We start from the raw sequence: 18,168 nt of genomic DNA, 5'->3' as shown, positions 1-18,168 counted from the left end.
CAGCCAGGCTGTGGGGGCCGAGGGGATGCTGCACAGGGGTGCAGAGCTCATCTCTTGACATGTGCCGCCGCCACCCCCAGCTCCTGCCAGGGCCCCCGCAGCAGCTGGGAAAGGCTCAGATGAGCTGCTTCCCCCAACTCCCACGCACTCCCAGGGCACAAAGCGCGTCCCTCTTAAGTGGATTCTGAATTTGGGGCTTGATCATGCCCCCCAGGCCCAGGAAGAACTTGGGGAACTGCAGGTTCTTCCCCATCTCCTGTCAGGAGAGCTGAGGGCCCCAAGTAGTGTCTTAGACCTGGGGCGGTGAGGGTTAAATGTGTGGCACCTGAGCCAGGCTGCTTAGGTTCAAGACCCAGGTCTGCTCTGCCATCTGTGGGCCTCAGGGCTAGGGTCTCCGCCCCAGAGTTCTGGTTTCTCTGAATGTGGGATTGGATTAGTGACTGCCCTGTTGGAAGGGTCGGCGTGACCGTGGCTGGCTGGCCCTGGTTTGTAAAGCACATGGAGGTGCTGTGTGAGCATTAGCTGTTGTTGTTGTTCCTGGTGGTGAAGAAGGGGACTGGAGCCAGGCGGCACGGGGCTTAGGGCCTGCTGTTTCCTGACTGGGTGGTACCGGGCAGTTTACCTGGCCTCCGTCTCTTCACCTGTAAAATGGACAGGTAGTCCAGCCTGGGAACACTGCTGGGAGGGTCACTCGACATGGCCAGTGGGAGGTAATGGCAGCGGAAGGAGTCACCCGAGACCACAGAACAGGGGGTGGGGGCACAGCACTGGGAGCAGAGGGAGGGGGCAGCTGCCCCCAGCCTGACCTCACCCGCCTTATGTTTTTCATTTTTTATTGCATATTTTTGTTTTTACAACACTTACACAAGCACATTCTTGTTAGGAAACTGCAGTCACTTTGTGATACAAAGTGAAAAGCGAGAGCTCCCTTCCTTCCTCTCCCCCCTCCCGTCATTGCCTCCCTAGAGGTGAGCCCTGTCCCTCCTGGTTCCCTGGGCGTTGACCTGCGTGCTCACCTGTCTGTCTGGCCTGCAGGGAGGAGGTGCAGGAGAACTGCGTGCGGTGGCGGAAGCGGTTCACCTTCGTGTGTAAGATGAGCGCCAACCCGGCCACCGGCCTGCTGGATCCCTGCATCTTCCGGGTGTCGGTCCGCAAGGTGAGGCTGGGCTTTGGGGAGGTGGCGGGATGGGTGTGGGGCCACTGCTCTGGTGGCTTTAGGCCCATCCCCTGGCTTGTCCCCCTCGGGGACAATGGGGTGAGTCGCTCTGCTGCTTTTCTTGTCCTCCACTGGCAGTCACTTTTGGGGGGCGGGCTGTGGATTGGGGAATTGGGGAGACCTATGAGGTCCCTTGGATTTCCTAGTCACCTGCTGCTTATGTCTGTCTCCCTGTGCAGGAGCTGAAAGGTGGGAAGACTTATTCCAAGGTGAGTGGAACTGTGCGAAGGGCTGTGGGATGGGATGGGGGGGCCAGGCATGAAAGAAGCTCCCAGAAGAACCTCCGGCCCCATTTCTGCCTCAAGCAGGAGACACTCAGCCCTACAGGAGATCTATTGTTTTTTGGAAATATTTCTATTGACCGTCTTTACACTTCACAGACACACAGCATATGTTTGCTGACGTCCATAGAGTGCGAAGGGTAGTTTATGTCCCCTTCCTCTCCAGGCCCCCTGCCCCCCATCCCAGCACTGGGATTCGTTAGGATTGTTCCAGACCTTTTAAGAAAAAAATATTATGAAATATGTCATACACACAGAGCAGTGAGTAAAATGTTCGATATCGTTTAGAGAACCGTGAAATGAGCACCTTACCTGAGTCCTGTGTATGTGCAGACGGTGTGACTTTTACCTACACAGAAGGGACTTGTTCTAACCACACTAAGCCTGCTGCTCTTCTTGCCAATACGTCACGGGCATGTTTTCATGTCATCACCAATTCCCTTTTGCTTTAAGAGCAGCAGTGTCCCTTGGTATGGCGGGAGGACGGGTGACTCAGCTAGTCCCCGCTGGTGCATGTGTGTAGTTGCTAGGTTCTCACTGCGCCCACAGAGAGTTCAGCCCCCACATTTCAACCCCACATTACACTGGGAGAGACAGGAGAAGACGGGTTACCTCTGGCTCTGAATAAGCTTGCTCTGCCCTTAAAGCCCCTTCTCTGTGGGGACTCACAGCCCATCCTCTGAGGCTCCCCCGGGAGGTAGCGTGTTGGGGGCGGGGAGGGCTTCGTTAGGTCCGAGGGGAAATGCCTTTGCCTCACCTCACCCTGTGCGCAGGGCGTGTTCCTTCCCACCAACCAGAGTTCAGGAAGCTCCGCGCTCTGCTCTGTGCGCTCTGCCCTGGCCGCTCGCTCATGTGCCTCTCCAGGGGCAGAGGGCAGGGTGGCCGGAACTGGCCTGTGGAAGGTGCATCAGAGTGGAAATTTCTCCTGCCGTTGATTCACGTGGGTGAGGACAGCTGCCCAGCAAACAGCTGGAGCACCCTACGTGCATCCGGCAAATGTTGGTCATGCGCCGAGCACGTGTCAGACCGGCCAGGCCCTTCCCTTCCTGTTCTCCAATCAGACGTCCACACTGGCTCAGCACCTTGACACAGGAGGAAACGGAGGCCCAAAGAGGCGGCAAGGTGGGAGGCTGGCTGGTCAGGCCGAGTCCAGGCTGGTTGTGCTGGTTACGCCCTCCGGGGCCTGGCATGTGGCGTCCTCTCTGAACCGGCTTCCTTGTCTGTAAGATGGGGGCCACTGAGTTGATCGCGGGGCTGGAATTTGACCTTAGTCCTTGGTTCCGGCACCCATGCCCCGAAGCCTGTGGTGGAGACTTGCACGCAGCAGGTGCTCAGTAAAGGTCCCGTGTTGGTTTTGTTATCCCCCGTTGTAATCCCAGCATCCCCTCGCCTGAGCCTCTGTTGCCCTCCAGGCCTGTCAGGATTGGCTTCCATCTAAAAGGCCTTAACTCATAGACCCTGCTCTCGTACTTTCTCCACTTCCTCCCCATGCCTGCTCCTCTCTCTGTATTTGAGGACCCTCACTCCAGCCTCCAGGAGGGGCTCCTGCGCCCCCTGCAGAGTGCCCCCCACCCGCCATCCCAACGCCAAGTTCCCACGGGATTTTCCTCCCCCCTGCCCGCTGTCCTGGCGGCTCCCACAGCGCAGCCTTGTTTCCCAGGGAACAATGTGTCTGTGTCACAGACAACAATATCCTTTCATCTCAGGCGCTGCCCCGGTGCACTCTGGGACACAGCACAAAGGGCGCTTTGTGTGGCTCAGGGATGTGAGCTCCTGGCTCTGCCACGTTGGAGCCGCCAACCTCAGCCACCAGCCCGGCCTCTGTCCTTGGGTGCAGGTTATGCAACAGGCAGTCTGGGCTGTGGTGCGTCCCAGGGGCTTTGCCTGCCCCCTCCCCCTCCCCCAAGTTAACCCTTGTGCTGCCAGCCCGGCACCCACACTCCCTGCCGCCGCCCACAGTCTCCTCTCCTCTCTCCCTCCCAGCTGGGCTTTGCCGACTTGAACCTGGCTGAGTTTGCAGGCTCGGGCTCCACCGTGCGCTGCTGCCTGCTGGAGGGGTATGACACGAAGAACACGCGCCAGGACAACTCTATCCTCAAGGTACTGGCCCTGCGGCCTCTCTGTCCCCTCTCCCCAGGGACCGGGCAACCCTGCTTCTCACCAGATTCCCTGGAGGGCTGTTAAAAACACAGGCTCTTCCCCTGGACAGCAGTGAAGGATACCGGCAGGCTGTGGGTCCTGGGTCAGGAAACCACCATCAAAGGCCTGGCTCTGCCGCTGGCCTCAGTTTCCCCATCTATAGCCAGGGGTTGGACCCCAACAGTCTCTCTACGGGTTTGGTGAGATCAGCATTGCTGAGTGCTGCCACCTCTTGTCTTGTGATGCCTGACAACAGCCCCGTGGGGTTCGGGGTGTATTATTAGTCCCCGTTTTGCACAAGAAGGAGTTGAGGCACCGAGGGTAGATCATTAGCCTGGGTCACGGCAGAGCCGGCACTGAGACCACAGTTCAGGTCCTCCCATTGCCCCATCTGACACGAGGCAGCCTGAGGTCCTGGTGAGGCATCGTGACCGGAAGAACCTCCCGCTCCTCCACCTGGCAGGCTGAGGGCGGCTGATCCAAAGAGCCACGTGCAAGTTTCCGGTGGCTGGGGCAGCTCCCTCCCCCCGGGCAGCTGCCTCCTTGGCCTCTTGGGACAGAGATAATCTGAGCATCTGCCACCCGCACACCTCTCTTCCTTGTCTCCACACCCTTCCACCTGGCTGAGCAGACAGTCCTGCCCGAACTGCACCTCTGCCGGCTGACCCAGTGGGAGCATGTTGTGCCAGGGCAGAGCTGGGCCAGAAGTGGTGGGCAGAGGCCCTGGGGTCTCCCCAACCCTGTGCAGAGGGAGTCGGAGGCACCGGAAAAGTATAGGCTAATTGTGATGGGAGCTTTCAGCCTCGCCCCAGTGGGCCCATACACCTCAGGCCAGAGCAAGGGCACCGGGGGGCGGGGGTAGGTGGCCTTGGCTTCAAGGCCTCAGCCTGTCTTGAGCAGTCACTTCCTCCGAGTCTGGGTCTCGTCCCTCCTCTACAACCTGGCACCGTCACCTCCTTTGTAGGCTGCTATCGTGGCCAAAAAAATAATCCATAAATTTTTTTAAAAAGCTCCTCAATGCAGTGGTCTTCTTTTTGTTGATGGTGGCTGGGATCTGAGCCTCTTTCCCACCTGTCGTTCCATCCCAGCCCAGATTTTGGAACCCAAGCATTGCCTTGTGTGGGCCATTGCCAAAATCTTTGCCCAAGAGGACATGAAATTCTTAAGTTTCTAATGGGTTTTTGCTTTACTTTACTCAAGAAACTTTCACTAAGCCCCTGCCCTCTGTGTTGGACTACAAACCCCCTTCTCACTGGCCAGGCTTCTCGAGCCTCCTTCCCTTCCCACGCCCACTGGGCACTGAGGGTGCAGAGTGACTGTGCGGCCCTATCGTGAGGGCTCCCAGTTTGGCTGTAGTTTTGAAGTAGTGGTGGCTGGCTTTCGCTGCTCAGTCACTCCCAGCCAGGTGCTAAGCCAAGTGACCCTCATCTCGCTGCGTCCTCTCCACTATCCCATGAAGCAGATGTCAGGCTTAGTCCTGCCTTCTGCATGGCTTCCCCAGAGCCATCAGGGGGCAGAGACGGGATCAGACTCCGAGCCCTGTCTGAAGCCGGAGCAGGGAGGCCGCAGGAGTGAGTCCAGGCACCTGGGCTGAGTGAGTGGACGTGGTATGGCTGACTTCTCCTTGTCTCACAGGTCACCATTGGGATGTTCCTGCTCTCTGGAGACCCCTGCTTCAAGACGTGAGTGTGGGTGCAGGCTGAGGGGTGGGGCCTCAGGTGACCCTAAGACTGGGGCACACAGTCATACCCCGCTCTGTCCTCCAAGGCCGCCGTCCACTGCCAAGTCCATCTCCATCCCAGGCCAGGATTCCTCCTTGCAGCTGACGTGTAAGGGAGGCGGGACCAGCAGCAGTTGCAGCAGCAGCACCAACTCCCTGACAGGGTCCCGGCCCCATAAGGCCCGGCCCACCATTCTCAGCTCAGGTACCGTTCCCTACCTGCCCACCTTACCTGCGCCTCCCTTTACCTCCGAGGTGTCCATGCTTCCATCAGGCAGACATTGTGCAAGCCCCTTCCGTGTGCCAGCACCGTGCAGGGCCCTGGACAGAGACTGAGGTGGTGTCCCTGACCCCGTGGCCCTCCCCACCTAGCAGGAGAGACAGGCGTCAATCAGACGATAACTAAGTCAAGGGCATGTCTACCTATGGAGAAAGAGCTGTGAGAGAGACACGGAAGGCATCTCTCTGGGTCAGGGAAGTCTCCCTGAAGTGATGGCATTGAGGCTGAATCTGGGGTGTGGGGCACAGTGTTCCTGGCAGAGGGACGTGTGCTGTGAGCTTTTGTTCTCCCCCACGTGCTATGTGACCTTGACCGGCCATTTGCCTCTTTGGGCCTCTGTCCTCCTGTAAAATGGGATCGGCAGTAGTAACCACATCTTGGGTTGCTTGGGGAATGAACTGAGCAAATGTGTGGGCCTTGCCTGAACGGAGTATGTACTCTGTGTATTTCTACTAAGGTATCATTATTACTAATGTTATAAAAATTTCACACGAGCCTGCATCCCCCGAAGCGATGGCTTGGCGATTAGGAGAGGGGGTGCCAGCAGGAGAGGAGGCGCCACCAGGAGCGGAGGCCTGGCAAGGCGGCACGTGCTGGCCCTAATTTGTGTCGCAAGAGCAGTTAGGGCACAGTGCCGGGTGGCTCAGCAGATGTTTGCTGGTTTCTGCTCTCGGGGGCTGGAAGCAGGGAGGGACCCCTGACCTCAAGGGCCATCTCCCTCCCACTTTTCCTGGAGACCCAGCCAGTGAGCCCAGAGCGGAGAGCTGGGGTGCTTGCTGCCTCGGCCTGGGCTTACACGTGGGAATGCAGGCGTCCCAGCATTATTACTTTCTCCAGCTTCTGGGTATGGGTCCCCAGAGCAGAGATCTGGGGAGCAGGCCACCCCAGTGCAGATAAGGTTTTTGTACAGAGGTGCCTCTCCCAGGCAGCGTGGGGTGTGAGCCCCAAGTGCCTCTGTGGCTGGTTTTCTCTACCCCTACCCCCCTCTGCACAGAACCTGCTGGGGGCTTAAAAAGCCACTTGACTTCGGGTGGGGACACAGTCAGGCCTGGGGTCCAGCTGGTGGCCTGGCTGTGCTCATCTCCAAAGGGGGGCTGGGCAAGCCCTTGCTTCCTGTGTTTACCCCAGGAGGCCTGGTGGGTGGTCCCCACGGCCCTGGGTGGACCCCCTGGTTCCCCTGCACCTCCTGTTGGGGAGTGCTGGGATGTTAGCTTCGAAGTTGGGCTTGTGGGTGACTTGGGACAGGGCTGTCAGCCCATTCCCCTCACCCTGGTTTGCTTTCTTTAACCGCATTGACCGAAGCTCACACACAAGCTTCAGGGCCTTTGCCTTGGTTCCCTCCGGAAGGCCCTTTGATGCCTTATCTGCCTTGCTTCCTCCCACGCTTCCGGATGGTCTCACATTAAGGCCGCTGCCTCAGAGAAGCCCTCCCTGATCTCAGACTGGGTCAGACCCCCGCGCACTGCTCTGCACCACTCACTGAAATTGTGGGTCGTGTTTGTTCAATATTCTGCCTCCCCAGTGGCCTGTGACACCCTGTCTCCTGTTCACAGCACCCAGTAGAGCACCCTGCATGGAGGCGGTCCCTGACAGATATTTGTAGAATGAATGACCCTGGGTTCAGATGGCGAACTGTGGCTTGGAGCAGATTGCCGCTCCTGCTAACGTCAGTTTACATGGTGTCCCCCCACCTGACACCCCGCCAGACTCAGTGAGAGGACGGACACCACTGGTAACCCTGCCCTCTCCCTGCCTTCCAGGGCTTCTGGAGGAGACAGACCAGAACCTGTCCAGCCCCGAGGAGGTGTTCCACTCTGGCCACTCCCGCAACTCGAGCTACGCCAGCCAGCAGTCCAAGATCTCTGGTGAGTGCCCGCCTAGCCCGTGCCCTTGGCCTTCCATGGTGCCCGGCTCCCTTGTAATGCACGCCCCTTCCACCCAGGCTACAGCACGGAGCACTCACGCTCCTCCAGCCTCTCCGACCTGACGCACCGCCGCAACACGTCCACCAGCAGCAGTGCCTCTGGTGGCCTCAGCATGACGGTGGAGGGCCCCGAGGGTGGCGAGCGTGAGCACCGGCCCCCTGAGAAGCCGCCCCGGCCTCCCCGGCCCGCGCATCTGTCAGACCGCTCGTTCCGGTGAGTCTCACTGCTCAGCATTTTGGAGAACAGACCCCTCCCGGTGGCTCCTTGAACCTTTGCTCCTTTGCCTGTAACACGGGACACTGGGGTCCCTGCCTCAGGGTTGGATGCTGATGACTCAACCAGTTGATCTTCATGAGTTAGCCCGGACCTAACTGGCATGCGCGTGCTCTGTCAGCAGTTGCTGTGTATGACTGAGTGTACCTTAGGTCCCTGCTAGGCCTCTCAGAGCCTCTGCGGCCTCCTCTGTAAGACCAGGTGATGGTGGCACCTGCACAGCAGGACGGCATGCGGTTACGTGACAACCACGTGAACAAGCTCTCATGTGCATGGAGAGCATCCCGAGCGATGTAGGTGGTCGCTGCTGTCATCACTGTGCCGTTACCACCTTGACTGTGTGCCTCTGCCCGCCCTGCTCCAGGCGGAAGAAGGACTCGGTGGAGAGCCACCCGACCTGGGTGGATGACACGCGGATCGATGCAGATGACATCGTGGAGAAGATCATGCAGAGCCAGGACTTCACCGACGGCAGCAACACTGAGGGTGAGCTGCCCACGCCGGGCGGGCTGGGGGGACAGCGCCACCCGCTCCCGGGGCTCCCGCCCTGCTCAGCCTCCGCCCTCTCCTGTGTTCCTGCAGACAGCAACCTCCGGCTGTTTGTGAGCCGCGATGGCTCCACCACGCTGAGTGGCATCCAGCTGGCCAACAGGTAGGGATGAAGCCTCGGGTGGGTGGTTAGGGTGGCCATGGGAGCGTGGTGCTGAGAGCAAGGTCTCTGAAGCCTGCTGACCTGGCTTTGAATGCCCGCTCTTGTCACCACAGAGTGGCCTGGGGCCAGTCACCTCTCTCTGAGCCTCAGTTTCTCCATCTCTCGAATGGTGTGACCTGGGACAGTGCTCCGGGGTTGGCGCCGAGGGCGTCGGAGGCAGCCTTGGAAAGTGCCTAGCACGGGGCTGGCACAGGGCGGCAGCTTTAGTCTTTATTTTGGACCCTGCTTTCCCTTCCTCCTGGTCTGGGAACCCCTTAACAGTGATGATGTATTGGACAGGTGTTTACTGAGCACCAGGCACTGAGTGAGGTGCTGGGTATATGATGGTAAGCAGTTTTGTTGCCCTTGTGATAGTCCCAGACGAGGGGTGGTAGGATCAAACTTGGGCTTGAACTCTAGTTTAGAGAATGCCAGTGCCCTCCTAACCATTTATTTATTGTGTGCCTGACTCACTGAATGAACGAATGGGTGAAGGAGATTCCCACGTGCAGGGTTCCTGTGGGCAGGGTGGGAAAGTGCCCATTTAACATCCAGGGCCAGAGGTGGAGAACTTGGCTGGGCTGCCCAGGGCCCCAGACCTGCCCCCTGGTGCTGCTCTGCTGACCCCTGCTGCCAAGGTTCAAAATTGCATCTGCCATCTCCCCATGGCCTCCTGGATGAGCTGATGTGTCTCTTCCCACAGGGTCTCCTCTGGGGTCTACGAGCCAGTCGTGATTGAAAGCCATTGAGGAGCCGGTGTCCAGGCTGGAGAAGGGCCCTTCCTTTGCGGGTGTCCAGATCCATGTCATTCCACGAGGGTCCTTCCCCTTTGGATCACCATCCACTCTGCATCTCATCTGTGCCTCCGCCATGCACTCCAGCCCCACTCCTGCCCCACTGCATCATTCCATTGTCCTCCCATCCACGCTGGGACCTTCCTGGCCTCGGGCCTGGGCACCACTGTGAATATTCTTCTCTGAACCACTAGAGGGCAGGCCCATGAAGGAGGTGGGCAAGGCAAAGACGGCCAGGACGCCCTGCTGGAGACCCGCCTGGCCCCTTGATGAGGACATGCAGCAGCTGCTACACACGCGGAGCTGCTTGTGGCCGAGGGGCCTCTTGCCCTGTGTCCCCACTCACTCTAGGAGCACCAGCTCAACCATGCCCTGGCAGGGCTCTGTTCCATTGCCCCCTGCCCTTGGGGGCCGATTCACCCCCAGAATCCTGCCACCGTGGCCCTCTGACTGCTTAGTGCTTCAGCTATCCCTTCCCTGTGCCCTGGGGGACCTGCTGGCGGCCTCCTCCTGGGAGCCAAGACCTCAGACCCCACCCACACTCCAGTTTGAGACTCCCTCCCCCAACGAATGTTCTCCTGCTGCCCGGGCAGCCTGCACTTTGCACATGCTTGTGTCCAGCACAGCCCCACCGGCCCCCGCCTGCCCTTCCTCTGATCCCTTCCCAAGGATTCCTGGGCACTGCCTGCTGTGCAGCCAGCGGCCCAGCCCTAGCAGCCCGGCTGGAACGTGGCGCCACCTCTCCTCCCTCTAGTTAGCTGCTGCTCAGGCCTGAGACCCACGCTGAGAAAGGTCTGAGCTTCGAAGATGGTTCTCTCTGCCCAGGGCTGGGCCCTGAGCAGCTGGTTTCTTGTAGAAAGCCAGGAAGGTGCCTCCCAAGCCCTTGGAGGTCTGGAGCCTGACTGGGCTGGGCAAGCACCGCCCCTTTTCTCCCCTCAGGGTCAGCTGGCCCAGGCTGAGGCCACTGCTGGAGGGGCAGGTGGGCTGGGACTGGACCAGCTGGAGCTGGCTTCCTGGCCCAAAAAGCCTGAGCCCTCCTCTGAAAGCTTCCCCTCTCTGGGCAAGGGGTCCTTTATGGGGGTTTCTGGTGGGGAGCAGTCTGGCCCTGCCCCTGCCCCTGCCCCTCACTAAGCCTCTGCTCTGAGCACTTTCCTCCCTGTCCTCATTACTTGCTTGAAGGTGGTGCTGGCTGCCAGCCAGGCCCTGGACAGATCCCCTGCCGCTCTTAATTTTACCCATTTTTTATAAGCCCAGCAGGCTGGTGTTTACCCTACACTTTTTTTTCTCTTTTCTCCCTTCCTTATTTTTTTGGGTTCGAAGTTAGGTATTTTTCCTCCTCCAGGTGAGGGGAGGTGGTTCTGTTCTCTGCCCGCCCACTGACTGGTCCCAGCAGTGCTGGTGATCTGGAAGGGGGCCGGGATACTGCTGCTCCCTCTGGTAGGGGTGGGAGTGAGGGTGTCCGCCCCAGGCTGGGAGGGTCCTTGTCCTTCTGCCCCAGCTGGCAAGAGTTGGAGTCTTGGTCTTAGAACCTCCCAGCATTGGGCCAGAACATTTCTAGGATTTTGTTGTTTTTAATCACCTAACCCTTTCAAAAAATGAATGTTAGAAGGTGCCTGCCGAGGCAGGATGGAGCATTTGCTCTGGCTGGAGAAGGCTCTGGTCAGCTCTATGGGTCCCCCTTCCTGTCCCATAGACACCTGGCACTTTAAAAGGGATTGGCTGCACTGTCTCCACATGTAGTGACCCCCAGAAGATGGGGTTCCGCCCTTCCCCGCTGTGTCTGCAGAACTTCAGCCCAGTGGGAAGGTGTATTTGGTGTCTGATTCAGTTCTGGGGCTTTTGGGCATAAAACAGCTGGCTTTGGTGCTGCTGGGAGACTCCCCAAACTAGGAACCCCAGCCTCACTCAGATGAAGTCTGAACTTGACAGTCACCCCAGGAGACAGAGCCTGCCACATTGTCCCATGCCGGGCCCTGGGCCAGGGTAATTGGACTGCAAATTTGGCCATAACCAAATTAATGCTGGCTGGAGCTGGAGGCCTAGAGCCCTGGCCCCATCCCCACGTGGGAGCCCTCTGGTCCCCTCAAGCTCAGTGACTTCCCCCTAGGCGCACACAGCTCCTAGATTTAAAATTCTATAGAGAGAGATAGAGAGGAATATATTAGAGATATTTTTGGAAAGGAATTGGTCTATGCAATGTCAGTTTGGAATCTTGGAAGACAGTTTAACGTTTTTACTAGGAGATTTAAAGAAAATAAAAAATCTACAATATTTTTAGGTTATTATTTTTGGTCACCCCACAAACTGACCACATGGCACGATCTGCCAGGATGGAGAATGTCCACATTCTCTTGAGGGGGGTGAGCAGGGAGATGGGGGGGGGTGTCTTTTTTTTTTTTTTTTATTCCCCTCTTTTCTAACAGAATGTTGCCACCACCACACCCTGATTCAGTGGGCTGTGTTTGTATCTCTGTCCCAGCTTCTGTAGAAAATAACATTGTAAAGGGAAATCAGCCTAGTGTCAGTGTCTTGGTTTGGGGGAATAATTAAATGTTGCAAATTTTGTTTGTTATGGCATATTGGCTCTTATTTATTTGTTTGGTCCACTTGACTTTGGAGTCACAGACAGCATCAGATGGAAGCCAAGTGTGATGCTTTGGGGGATGGAGACGAAGTAAGTGGCCAGGCTTCTCCAAGTCCTGGCTGAAGTCACAATTATTACCAACAAGAGTGCTGGGGAGGGAGCTGAAGCCCACAAGTGTGGTTTCTTGCCAGTCTCAGGTCTAGTAAGTGCAGCTCTGACCTCAGAGCCCAGTTCTGACCACGGCTCTCCAGGCCTCCCAGCCGTCAGGTGTCCTCTAGCAAGTGTGCCCGAAGACAAAAAGCTGGAGTCTTTCTCAGCTGCCAATGAGAAAGTGGGTGTACAGCTTGACCTACGGGAGGTCCCAAGCATGTCCCTACCCTGTCTAAATTTCCAGGCCTGGGCCCCTCGCTTCCTGCCCCGGTTTAAAGTTACAGAGGAATCTGCACCAAGCTCTGAGAAAGTCAAGGTACCCTGGACCTTTAATGAGCTCCGAAGTGGCAGGAAACTTCACTGGCTGAGGACAGGCCCGAAGGAACCAGACTACCAGGCCTCGTCCCTGCCACTGCATTATCCCCACCCCTTCTCAGGGCTGGTGCCCAGGCATAGCCCCTGTAAGCCCTGGAGGCTGATTCTCAGTCCCCTTCCTCTGTTCAGTGCACACCTGGGGAAGGAAAGGCTGGCTCTCAGCTGAGCCCAAAGTCTGTCCTGAGACAGAAAGGGAAGAAATTGGGCTATTGGCCAAAAAGGGTTGCTCCTTTGGAACTCGGTATTGCTAAGTGGAAAACCAGATTGCTCCTATCAGCTTTGGGAGGGCAGTCCCCATAGTCAGAGATGGGCTGAGACAACCCAAAGAGACAGATGCTGCTAGAAGGAACATGCCAGGTTCAGGCCATATCTAGGTGCTTCACCCCCTACTCCCCGATGCTATATTCCAAGGTCCAAACAGCCACGGAATCTTAAAGCCGGTTGGTTGATTCAAAGCTATGTGCGAAGCCCCATTCTAGGCACTGGGGATACAGCCCTGACCACAGACTCTATACTCAGGAAGCCCATAGTCAGGTGGGCCAGATCAAGTTAATCAGCTAATTAAAATGCGGAGACAGCCCTAGCTGGTTTGGCTCAGTGGATAGTGTCGGCCTGCGGACTGAAGGGTCCCAGGTTCGATTCCGGCCAAGGGCACATGCCTCGGTTGCGGGCTCAATCCCTAGTAGGGGGCGTGCAGGAGGCAGCTGATCAATGATTCTCATCATTGATTTTTCTATCTCTATCCCTCTCCCTTCCTCTCTAAAATCAATAAAAATATTTAAACAAATAAAAAATAAAATGCGGTGACAAGAGTCATCATGGAGACACATGGGGCTGTGGAGCACAGAGGAGGGAACGAACCCTGTCCAGCTGTGAAGGTGACTTCCCTGTGATGTGTGGCATCCCAGTGAGACCTGATGAGTGAGGAGCAGCTACCCCCCCCCCCCGCCCCCGAGGTGTGGGAAGGCAGAGTTCCAGACCCCAGAACTGGAGGACACGGCAAAGATCAATGATGAGGCCCCACCTCCCCTTGCTCTCAGAGGAAAGGGCCTCCAAGTCTGGGGTGGGGGGGCAGGCAGACGCTGCCGGCAGACCTGTCTGGGCTGCTGCCTGGGTGGTCGCGACACCCAGGAGAGGCGGGCGGTGAGGAGAGGGAGGGTCACCCTGGCCTCATCCCTGCAGTGAAGGGAGGATAGGGACGCCAGGGGTCCTTTATGGGGCTTTCTGGCCGAGAGCAGTCTGGCCTTGCCCCTGCCACTCACTAAGCCTCAGTACTGAGCACTTCCTCCTGACAGCCAATCGAAATCCTCCCCATCCCGCGGGCTCGGGCCAGCCCTTCCTCCTCCCACCCCCTGTCGGGGAGGGAACGTTCTCTGTATTCCCCCTTCCACGGGAGTAGTTAGGGTCCCGGGACCAGGACCTAGGGACCTAGGTTCTGGTGTTAGCTTTGCCATCGACTCGATTTGTGATCTCCTGCAAGACCTCGCCCCTCTCTGAGTCTCATTTTCCCCATCTGAAACAAAAATGAGATTTCTGGCCCCCACCCACCCCATCCCGCTCAGACCTTGGGACTTTGGGATCTTTAGAAATGGACTTTTCTTCTGGGGCGGGTTCGACAGGGCTGAGGCCACGAGTACCGGTCAGTCTGGATTCTCAATTCGGTCCCATTACCTAGGAAGATTCAGGAACAACTTGTCCCACAACGCTCTTGAGAAACTACATTTCCTGACGTGCAAAGCGGAGAGGCCGCTCCTGCCTTTCTTGGACATTGTGGGCCTGGGCCGGCGTAAGGACTACGATTCCCGGCGTGCCATGCGGCTGAAGACCATAAGGGCCCGGATCCGGAACCGGATGTGACCTGGTGCTCCGGTGTGGAGCGCGGGGCAATGGTGAGCTTGGGGTGGGATGTTGGGGTTGGGGATCCCAGGTCTGTTCTGGAAACGGGGCTTGGGCAATCGGAAGCCGGATTGCTCTCCCGCCGGCCCATGGTACGGATGAAAACGCCGAGGCCCGGCACGCTCTGTGCCAGCGTAATCAGGCTGCGTCGCCCCCCTCCATTACACCTAAGCGAGTCGCTTCGTCAATTCAGCCCTCCCTTTTCTCCAGGCCACGGGGACAGACCAAGTGGTGGGACTCGGCCTCGTCGCCGTTAGCCTCATCATCTTCACCTACTACACCGCCTGGGTGATTCTCTTGGTATGTGTGCTTACCCGCCCCCTCTCGCCTCCATTCGTGGATCTTGCAGCCGACTCCTGACGTCATTTAAGCAGCTATTTGTCAGGAACTGTGCGAGGCGCCTTACCTGAATATCTCATGAAATCTCCAGAATAGCCCTATAAAGAACATGCTAGTGCCGTCCCATCTTATAGATGAGGAAGCTGAGGCTCAGGAAGAAGGGTTGAGGCCAAGGCCATGTCCTTAACTGCTACACTGATCCTGATTTGCTCTGCCTTTGATGGGAGGTCTAGTCCTTCTGGTTACCCTGCTGGCGCCTGGGCATGATGGGTCCCAGTGGATTTTGTGAGGGCCGTTAGGATTTGGGGTGGGGGGTGGTTGGTTGTTACTGCTTAAGAAGGGCAGTGTGTTTGGAAGGCAAAGGCTTGCAGAACTTGGTATCCTTTGGAGGAAAATGTTAGTAAAGAAGAGCTGGGAACCCAGGTTGGGAATCACTCCAAGCTTCCTCATGTGCCCTTTTCCTGTTAGGCTGTGAGGGCCTGAGAGCAAGGCCTTTATCTTCTGTTCCCTGCCAGGCCCCCAGCACTAACTAAGGGCAAGTGCCCAGTAAACAACCATTAAATAAATGAGGGAAGGAAACAACCCAGGCACCCAAATGGCCATCATCTTAAAGAAAAGCAAATGCTGTCCCCGTGGTTTGAGTGGGGTCAGCCCCTGAGATGGGGGAGGTGGATGTTTGAGCTTGGGGGTGCGGGCAAGGCGGGGAATGCTCACCAGACCTCTGCCCTGGATGCCAGCCATTCATCGACAGCCAGCATGTCATCCACAAGTATTTCCTGCCCCGAGCCTATGCTGTTGCCATCCCACTAGCTGCTGGCCTCCTGCTGCTCCTGTTTGTGGGTAAGGCATCATTCCCGTGAACAGGGCATTTGGGGGGCGGGGGGCATGATCCTCTCCCACACCTGAACTTGCTGGACATCTACTTAAGGCTCTTTGCCTTCACTTCACCCTGGGGGTTTTCCTGCTCCCACCACTACCACCATCATTGCACTGCTCACACCTTAATCACCTCTCACCCCCTTGTCACCCTGGTGTATAATTCCTGCACCTCTCTTATCTCCCCTCGTTTAGCGTGTGGGCGTGCTAGGACTGTGTCTTCATTATTACTGTGTCCTCAGCTCCCACATAGGCCATGGCACTAAACTGGTGCTTAAGAAAGTGGTTTAGATGAGTCAACAATCAGATGACTGGATGATGGAGTGGGTGGGTGAGTGGATGCTGGATGTTGAGCGTGCAGGTGGGAAATAGGTAGGTAGGTGGACAGGTGGTTGCTGGTGAGATGGGTAGTTGGACGGATCTTGCATCCTGTAGAATCTGAAACACTAAACGCAGCAAATGGCCTGTGGTAAGCACTCAGTGATGTTTGTTGAATGAATGTGGGCGGATGTGTGGTTTGATGGATGACTAGGGAGATGACCAGGTGGCCTGGAGGGTGGTTGGGGAGGTCCTTGGCCCCATGTATGGGTCACTCTGCCACGCTGTGCCCTGGATCTTGCCTGACCTTTCTGATCTGTATATTCCAGGGCTGTTCATCACCTATGTGATGCTGAAGAACCAGAAGGTGACCAAAAAGGCTCAGTGAGGGCCCAGCGAGGATGCGGCGGCCTCCCCTCTGGAACTTACCGAGGGCGGGGGCACACAGGACCTGTGCAGGCACTGCAGCCCCTCAAGCATGGCTGCCCTGCAGACACCCCTGGGGATGGAGCTGTTCAGGACTCACCCCTGACTGACCAGAACCCCCACTTCTCTTCTGCTCACTCTTCCAGAGCCAGGAGGAAGTACCGGGAAGTCTCCCTCTCTCCCCATTCTGCCTCAGGGCCTGAAAGATACTGGTCCTCCCTGCCTCAGTTTCCCTCCTGTCACTTTTTCCTCTGGATTCTACCCTCTTGCCTCAGTTTCCCTCCTGTCACATGCTCATGCTGGCATTGGCACGTTTTAAGGCATCATGTGGCCTCTCCCCCCACATGTCCTTTTTCTCCGCAAAGGCAGCTTTCCCGGGTGACACAGCCAGGGACTCCACAGGACTTCTTGACCTGGAAAGCTTAGCAGGAGGACCAACAGGCCTTGGGACCACTGGGCACGCTGGGCCCCCAGATCTTCGCATAGAGTCCCAGCCCCTCAGCCCTCGCACTGGCCTTCTGGGGAGAACTGAACAATAAACGTTGATGGTGTGTTTTTCTCTGTGCCATCCCTGACCAGGGGAGCTGGGCCCCGGGGGCTGGAGAGGGGCTGGGAGCTGGTCACTGCATTGGTCTCGGCAGGAGACGCTGGTTTGTGCAGTGAAGTACCTCAGTGCCTCCAGGGTCATCCCTGTGCCGGACACACGGTAAAGCTGGAACTGGGACAGGTGTGGTTCCAACCCCTGCAGCTCGTGGCTGGGGAGTCGCGGAGGCGTGGCAACCTGCCAGACCCCACAGCAGCCTTCAGCACACCTCCCCTGTGTCAGCCCAGCCAGCATGCACTAGTATTTTAGGGACCCTCAGCCCAGTCCCCTAAAAGCCCAAACCTGTTCATCTCTTGTACCAGCAGCCCAACTTGGTGTAGCGCTGAGCCAGAGTAGAGCTGGTTGATTAATTAGGTTGATTAATCTGCACAGGCCCCGCCCTAGCTCCCCAGCGATCCCTCTGGGTAGCCAGTTCTCCCAGTCACAGTGCCTAACGTAAGCCTCCATTCCATCCCACCTTGAACGTTCCCTCTTCTTCCAGTTAGTGGTGGTGTCATTTGCAGAACAAAGGCCAACTGTAGGCTTACCTGTCCTGCCTGCTCCTTGTCTTCCAGACCAGGAAGAGCTGCTCACCTGGCCCCAAAGTATTGCACATGCACCAGCCACCCACATGTTACCATCAAATGTAGTGGCACCTCAGATTCATCCTGTCATCTGAGTTCTATTCTCAGACACCCCACCCCCATCTGGCTCTCCCCCCATGCCCTGCTCCCTCTCATGACTGGCATTATCCTGTGTCCCTGACCCCAGCCAGAAGCCTTGGCTTTCCTCCCCGCCTCCATCCACAAGACCCCAAATCCTGTCACTTCTAACACACACCCAGCCACCTTCTGGGTGCAAAGCTACCACTGCCCTAAATCAAGGAGGGCTTCCTTGTCCTCTTTCCCCCCCCTCTTCCCGGCCCACAAATTGACTGACTGACAACCAGTGACCTTTTCAAAACATCTGAGCCGCCCTGGGCAGTGTGGTTCGTTTGGGCATCATTCCATGCACCAGAAGGTCGCCAGTTTGATTCCCAGTCAGGGCACATGCCCAGGTTGTGAGCCCGGTTTCTGGCAGGGGGTGTGCAGGAAGCAGCCAACTGATGTTACCCTCTCACATTGATGTTTCTCTCCCTCTCTAAAAATAAAAACTATTCTTAGAAAAAAAACTAAGAACATTTGAGCATCTTTCTCACTCAGTGCTTCTCCGGGCCCCCAGCTCTCTCCCTACATGGCCAGCAAGAACCTGCATTGCTTGCTCACTCACTCCACCCACTACCATGCTGGCCTTTCATTTCCT

The 18,168-nt window shown here is 57.2% G+C and overlaps 2 protein-coding genes across 4 annotated transcripts in view; both read left to right on the top strand.

Annotated features, from left to right (window-relative positions):
* Positions 1–11,896, top strand: part of EEIG1 (estrogen-induced osteoclastogenesis regulator 1) — a 35,317-nt gene extending 23,421 nt beyond the window's left edge. The window contains exons 2-11 of the mRNA XM_080669626.1: positions 1,036–1,156; positions 1,396–1,425; positions 3,481–3,597; positions 5,272–5,318; positions 5,404–5,561; positions 7,397–7,501; positions 7,579–7,774; positions 8,199–8,320; positions 8,417–8,486; positions 9,229–11,896. Of these exons, the coding sequence (XP_080525752.1) occupies positions 1,036–1,156; positions 1,396–1,425; positions 3,481–3,597; positions 5,272–5,318; positions 5,404–5,561; positions 7,397–7,501; positions 7,579–7,774; positions 8,199–8,320; positions 8,417–8,486; positions 9,229–9,274 (1,012 nt within the window). The 3' untranslated portion in view covers positions 9,275–11,896. The remainder of the gene's footprint in view (positions 1–1,035; positions 1,157–1,395; positions 1,426–3,480; positions 3,598–5,271; positions 5,319–5,403; positions 5,562–7,396; positions 7,502–7,578; positions 7,775–8,198; positions 8,321–8,416; positions 8,487–9,228) is intronic.
* Positions 11,897–14,234: 2,338 nt separating this feature from the next.
* DPM2 (dolichyl-phosphate mannosyltransferase subunit 2, regulatory) lies at positions 14,235–16,840 on the top strand. Of its 3 annotated transcripts, none has more exons than XM_080669629.1 (5): positions 14,235–14,317; positions 14,535–14,624; positions 15,401–15,503; positions 16,187–16,510; positions 16,559–16,840. In XM_080669629.1, the coding sequence occupies exons 1-4, from the start codon at positions 14,315–14,317 to the stop codon at positions 16,243–16,245; spliced, it is 255 nt and encodes an 84-aa protein (XP_080525755.1). In that variant the 5' UTR covers positions 14,235–14,314; the 3' UTR covers positions 16,246–16,510; positions 16,559–16,840. The 3 variants fall into 3 exon arrangements, with proteins under 3 accessions (XP_080525755.1, XP_080525753.1, XP_080525754.1); XM_080669628.1 differs by having other exon boundaries at positions 14,294–14,416; XM_080669627.1 differs by having other exon boundaries at positions 14,288–14,416; positions 16,187–16,840.
* Positions 16,841–18,168: the final 1,328 nt, after the last annotated feature.

This window comes from Plecotus auritus (assembly GCF_963455305.1).
Source record: "Plecotus auritus genome assembly, chromosome: 5".
Lineage (NCBI taxonomy): Eukaryota > Metazoa > Chordata > Mammalia > Chiroptera > Vespertilionidae > Plecotus > Plecotus auritus.
Note: the sequence above shows the minus strand (reverse complement) of the source record. Positions and strands in the feature narration are given on the sequence as shown.

Excerpts from the sequence above, each read along its gene's own strand:
- DPM2 (XM_080669627.1), top strand. The coding sequence starts at position 14,315 with ATGGTGAGCTTGGGGTGGGATGTTGGGGTTGGGGATCCCAGGTCTGTT. Across the intron at positions 14,417-14,534 it reads TGCTCTCCCGCCGGCCCATG|GCCACGGGGACAGACCAAGT; the intron begins GTACGGATGAAA and ends CCTTTTCTCCAG. Across the intron at positions 14,625-15,400 it reads CCGCCTGGGTGATTCTCTTG|CCATTCATCGACAGCCAGCA; the intron begins GTATGTGTGCTT and ends CCTGGATGCCAG.